Here is a 6,000-nt window from a genome sequence, read left to right as displayed (position 1 = left end):
GTTGCACTCCCGTTACTTTTACCAAGTTTCCATAACTTATCTAGATATTGTTACAAGCTGCAAAGATCTAAGCCATTTTATTTTCCATTGCACCCAGTCTCTGGAATTGTAAGAATAGATTTAGCCCCATTTTGGTCAGTTATAGAGCAAATGTTTTTCATTTTTTAATAGCAAGATCTGGTGCACTCGGTTATTGCCAAATCTTATGTGGATATTGATACAAGCTGCAAAGATCTAAGCAACTGTATTTTCCGTTGCACTCGGCCTCTGGAATTGTAGAATAGTTTTTAACCCCCATTTGGGTCAGGCAGTTTTCAGGGTGAGCACATTTTGTCCATTTAGAGAACATCTTCTGGCTGTCTCCCATTGTTAAATAGTCTTAAGTTATCTGCCTGTACAGATTCAAAGTAATCATCATAACCTCAGGGTCACCTGATTTAATGTCAAGTGCTTTCAAAAAACAGTCTAGTGCTTCCTTCACATTGCCACTATTTTTAAGTACTTTGCCACGTTGTACCAAGGTGTCAAAATTATCTTCAATGCATAGGCGCTTTGCTTTAATCACTTCAGCATCTTGAGCTAGGCAGTCAACTTGCTCATCGGTAAGGAGTTCCACCTCACCAGTAGACTCCTCTATGGATACTTCTTCATTTGAAGAGGTTCTAACAACAAAGCTATCGGATTCATACTCTTCAGAGGTCAATCCGCTCACCCCTTCAGGTAGTGTCTCTCCTGCAGGTTCTTCTTCTGTATATTCATGCTCTTCTTTGGCCTCTTCAGCTTCATCTTCAACAAGTTCATCCTCCTCCTCCTCACTGCTTTCCTTGTTGGCATCAACAATACTTTCTTCTACGTCTGTTGCTTCCTCGACAGCCACATCAATAAGAGATCTCCTGGAAGCAATAGATCTTCGTCTCAAAGGGGTTCTGTTTGGAGAGATCAGTTTGCCTGAAATAGATCTGTCCAACTTCGGTGTTGAAGCACTTAGCCCTTTGGCTGAAGGACTGCTAAAAGGTGAATACACTCGCTCATTTTCACCAGCGAGGAACACAGAACTTTCCTCCTCACTTTCAGAGGCAATTCTTCTTACGACTTTTCTGTGACTAGTATAAATTATCTCCTCCTCCTCCTCCTCCTCTTCAGTATCCATGGCATTTAGCTGAACAGCCTTTTTATGTGATTTTACACCATTTGTGTTTTTTTTAAACTTCTGGCCTATTTCAGGACTGTCTCCAAGGTTGGGCATTGAATTTACCATTTCTTCACTTACGGCTTTAACTTCGCTTTTTTCCATTTCGGCATCTGAAGAATTACCCAAGTTGTTGCATTCCTGACTCATGTTCTCAAGTGAATCATCCAATACAAGCATAGGGCCGTTTTCTTGAGCCACTGAGGTCTCCATAACACTTTCCAGTTCACCCATGCTATCGTCAAATCCAGCTTGATCTCCTGAATCTTCAAGTACAAGATTGAAATCGCATTTTGACAGCTGCAAACTGAGTTTCTCTTTCACGCTTAGGTTTCCATGTTCCATATCTGACTGCTCCAATTTCACAGTTTTGGTAAGGCCGTTAAAAAGATTAGCGACTGGAGACACCAATGGAGACGATTTTACCTCTACAGAAACTTTCGTAGCCAGATCCTCTGTAACACTGGGTCCATCTGACGTAGCACTATTGGCATCCTATGAAAGAGGCAAAAAAAAAGGTAGAGTGAAATGAAAGCTGTGTCAGTGGTTTCTGTGCAATTCACATCACGCTGTATAATTAAAGAATACATTTTCTTTTTTTATTTATTTATTTTATTAGGTTCCTGCAAGTATTGCACCCACAATCAGCAGATCACAGATGCAATCTCCTGCAGAATGTCAATGTAGCTGTCGGTCCATACCTCATACGAGCAGGCAGTTACTGAATGACAGGAAGATTCAATGAACTACCAAGAGTGCTCATCATCGGCCTAGTAGTTCATGGAAAAAACTACAAGGGGTCTAAAAAAAAATAAATAAATAAATTAAAAATATGTGATTTTTGATTTATCGTAAAATCCATTTCTCTGATGTTCATTGAGGGACACCGCTTCTGGTATTCTTAACCATTGGGTTATACTGCCCCCTACAGGAGTAGGACATTAGGCAGAAAAAAAACCTGGCTACACCCATGGGCAGTCCCAGGAGGTATACTCCCCCTCTCTGCTATAGCCTCTCAGTTTTTTTTACAAGCAGTGTCAGGAGAATTATAACTCCAGAGGGGTGGGTGCTGTGTCCGTCAATGAACATCAGAGAAAAGGATTTTACGGTAAGGCAAAAATCCCATTTTCGCTTTTGTTTATTGACAGACACAGCTTTTGGTATTCTTAACCATTGGGATGTCCCTAAACACTGTTAAACACAGGGTAGGAAAAAGCAAAACATTCCCACTGCTAAACATTAGCCAACCAGGCAACAGGGGCTCAACCAAATAACTGGAGCACACCTGAAAAAAAAAAAAAAAAAAACAAACAAACCATACACCCTCAGTGCCGGTTCACACTTCTGCGGATGCGCTGATCGCATGTAATTCGGAGCGCACTGCTCCTTCATTGCATACGGTCCCCTTTGCGGATGCGAATTCAGCCATACACTTTGTATGGCTGAATTTGCAGCGCATCCGCAGCAAACACGCACATGAGGCATTTTTTGAGCCGCCTCAGAATCGGATCGCACAGTGGTTCACACTTGTGCGATCCGATTCTGTGCGAACTGTCAGATTGCACTGGGATATGCTATCAAACTGGGGGTGTCGTTAACATTTATTTGACACCCCCTGCGTATCGCATATGGCAGTGTGAACTAGGGCTGCTGAATATAATCGAAAGATCGATGCATCGCGATTCGACCATTCGCGATTCTGCATCGATGCGGGTTGCCGGCATAATCGATTAGGAAATGACGTCATTAGCCGCGGCCACGCCCTATCGCGCAAGGGAGAAAAAGTCACAAGATCGGCAGCGGATTGGTGGGTTAGTGGCGGGAGCTTAATAAAAAGGCTCCGCCCCTCCCCTTCCGTCTCTTTGACCCGGGCCGAGGCGCAGCAAGACATCCCCCGCGTGTATCGGCGTCCCACCTGCGGCCTTGCAGCCAAGAAGCCAGCCAGCCAGCCAAGCCACAAGCCAGAAGCCAGTCCACACTCCACAGCACAGGAGCGAGGAGCCCCAAGTGCGTCCCCATCGCAGCCAGCCAGCGCCGCCAGCCTCACCGTAGCCGACCGTCCCAGGCCCAGCCGCCGCCACTGCCAGTGACGCCAGCCGCCCGCCACAGAGCAGCACAGCACCTGTCCTCCTCTGCAATGCAGTGCACAACAACCCACACAGTCACACAGCAGCAGGTATGTACTAGTCTGAACAAATAATTGTATAATCATGACATTCATGGGGGTCTCGTCTATCTCTGGGGGATGTCTGATGGGGGGGGCTGGGACAGGGGACGGTCGGTCGGGGCCCGGGGGTACTGTTCTGCTGTGGCAGTCTGGCAGCCAGGGGGGCTCTCTCTGAGTGTCAGTGGGGGCCTGGGGGTCTCTGTCAGTGTCAGCTGTGGGGGTCTGGGCAAGGGGGGGACTCACTCTCAGTGTTTGTCAGTGCTGTGGGGGATTGGGGGAAGGTGTGGGACAGTGGGACATCCAGGTCTCTGTCAGTGTGTCCGGCTGTCAGCTCAGCTGTGGGGGGTCTCTGTCAGTGTCACAGGCAGCTGTGGGGTAAGGGGGGGCCCCGGGGGTTTTGGCTCAGTGCATGCATAAGAGGGAGTCTGACAGACAGACAGTCATATTTTATGAAAGATGTTGCTTGGTTGACTTGTTGCGGCTTAGTTTACAAGTGGTATTTTTTTTTTTTTTTAAACACTGACAGAGTTTGGCAACTTACGTCATCCGTCTCCGTCACATACGTGGTAGTATGGTGGTAATGGCAGAAGGAGAAAGATCGAGAGATAAAAAATGCACCTAGCGTTTTAAGAGCAAACATCTGGGCACATTTCGGATTTTACGAACACACAGGGAAGCGCGAGTTGGACAAGACACACGCCGTATGTAAAGCCTGTCACACAAAAATTAAATACCTAGGGAATACTACGAACTTGAGAAACCATGTTAGCCGTTTTCACTCTGAGTTAGTAACACCTCTGCCAAGGAAAGACTGCTAGACCCAGATCAGCCAAGAATTGATGCCATACTGTCAACTTATCCGCCCAACTCAGAAAAAGGGAAGAAACTAACCAAAGCTGTGGCAGCTTCCATCGCCAAGGACCTACGGCCTTACTCAGTTGTGGACAATGCCGGGTTTCGCTACCTTGTGAAGACGCTAGAGCCACGTTATAAGATCCCATCACGCAGTCACTTTACAGAAAACGTTATACCTGCACTCTACCACGACACCAAAGCTCAGGTACTTGCGTCAATGAACCAAGCCAGTAGAGTCGCAATAACGTGTGATTCATGGACTTCAGTCACAACGGAGTCCTATGTTACAATAACAGCACATTACGTTACTAAGGACTGGCAGGTCTTGTCACATGTGTTGCAAACAAGAGCCATTTATGAGTCTTACACAGGTGCTCATCTGGCAGAGCTACTGTCTCATGTCGTGGAAGAATGGCAGCTGTCTGATAAATCTGTAGTGCTTGTGACCGACAACGCGGCGAACATGATAGTTGCAGCTCAAGTTGGTAAATTTCCTCATGTTAAATGTTTTGCCCATACACTCAATCTTGCATGTCAGCGGGCACTGAAAGGGGCCATGCTCTCCAGGCTTCTCGCCAGAGTGCGACGAATATCCACATTCTTCAATCGCAGCACTAGAGCAAGCCACTGTCTAAAAGAGAAACAGAAATGTCTGGGCCTGAAGAATCATAAGCTAATAACTGATGTGCCAACAAGATGGAACAGCGCATATGACATGGTCGAGAGGTTCTTAGAACAACCACCTGCAGTTTGTGCCACCTTGCTGTCTCCAGAAGTCAGAAAAGGAGAGTCTGATCTCTGCACTCTCAATGAAACAGATGTGTCAAATGCAGAGGACGCTGTGAGTGCATTAAAGCCAATGAAGGATGCAACCTTGCTGATGTCAGAAGAGCGCAACCCAACAGTGTCTCTCATTGCCCCTCTAAATGCACAACTGCTCCAGAGCATGACAGACACCATGGGAGACACACCCATGACCCATGAGATCAAGAATGCCATCAAAACAGATCTCCTGAAGAGGTACAGCAGTGAGGCAGAGAAGAAGATCCTTCATACAGCCTCTGCACTGGATCCTCGCTTTAAAGGACTGCCTTTTATTCTCACAGAGGAGGAGAGATCGGAGATATACAGAGGAGTGACTGAGGAGGCTGCATCTTTGGAGGTAATTAGCATTTCATCATGTTTCCTCCCAGACAGCTAGAAGCTCAGCTACATTGTGTTGTGTAATAACATGCCCTGATTCATTGATGTGGTGTGGGAAGTGGAACTGTATGGTATGGATTACCGTGCAGTTTCCCACACCTCATCAATGAATCACACTCTTAGTCAGTTCAGCTCTTCTTATACCATTATCTTTTGTTCAAACACACAGATTACATCTAATAGAAGGACAAATGTGGATGAAGTGCCTAGGGAAAAAGCAACTGTGGAAGAAGAAACAACACCCATTGAGGACAGCCATTCTCCTCCCAAAAAAAAAGGCCACAACATCGCTGCTCATGACTTTGCTGGGGCAGTCTTTCACTGATGGTGCAAAAGAACCTAAGACCCCCTATGCCAAGGCAGAAGACGAAATGGAAAAATATTGTAAAGTCCCACCTCTGCCTCTCACTTTGAAATGGTGGCGTGAGCATGAGGTCATATTCCCCCTCCTCTCTCAGCTGTCAAAGCAATACTTGTGTATCCCAGGTACAAGTGTATCTGCAGAGCGGGTTTTCTCTACTGCAGGAGATGTTACAACAGCGAAAAGAAGCAGTCTGAAACCTGAGCATGTGGATCATCTAGTGTT

General features: G+C 46.2%; 1 protein-coding gene across 1 annotated transcript in view; it reads right to left on the bottom strand.

Annotated features, from left to right (window-relative positions):
• Positions 1 to 268: 268 nt before the first annotated feature.
• Positions 269 to 6,000, bottom strand: part of ERCC6L (ERCC excision repair 6 like, spindle assembly checkpoint helicase) — a 44,472-nt gene continuing 38,740 nt past the window's right edge. The window contains exon 4 of the mRNA XM_082271578.1: positions 269 to 1,684. Coding sequence (XP_082127704.1) covers positions 380 to 1,684 — 1,305 coding nt within the window. The 3' untranslated portion in view covers positions 269 to 379. The remainder of the gene's footprint in view (positions 1,685 to 6,000) is intronic.

This window comes from Pelophylax lessonae (assembly GCF_965119305.1).
Source record: "Pelophylax lessonae genome assembly, chromosome: 11".
Taxonomy (NCBI): domain Eukaryota; kingdom Metazoa; phylum Chordata; class Amphibia; order Anura; family Ranidae; genus Pelophylax; species Pelophylax lessonae.
This window is presented reverse-complemented; position numbering and strand designations above follow the sequence as displayed.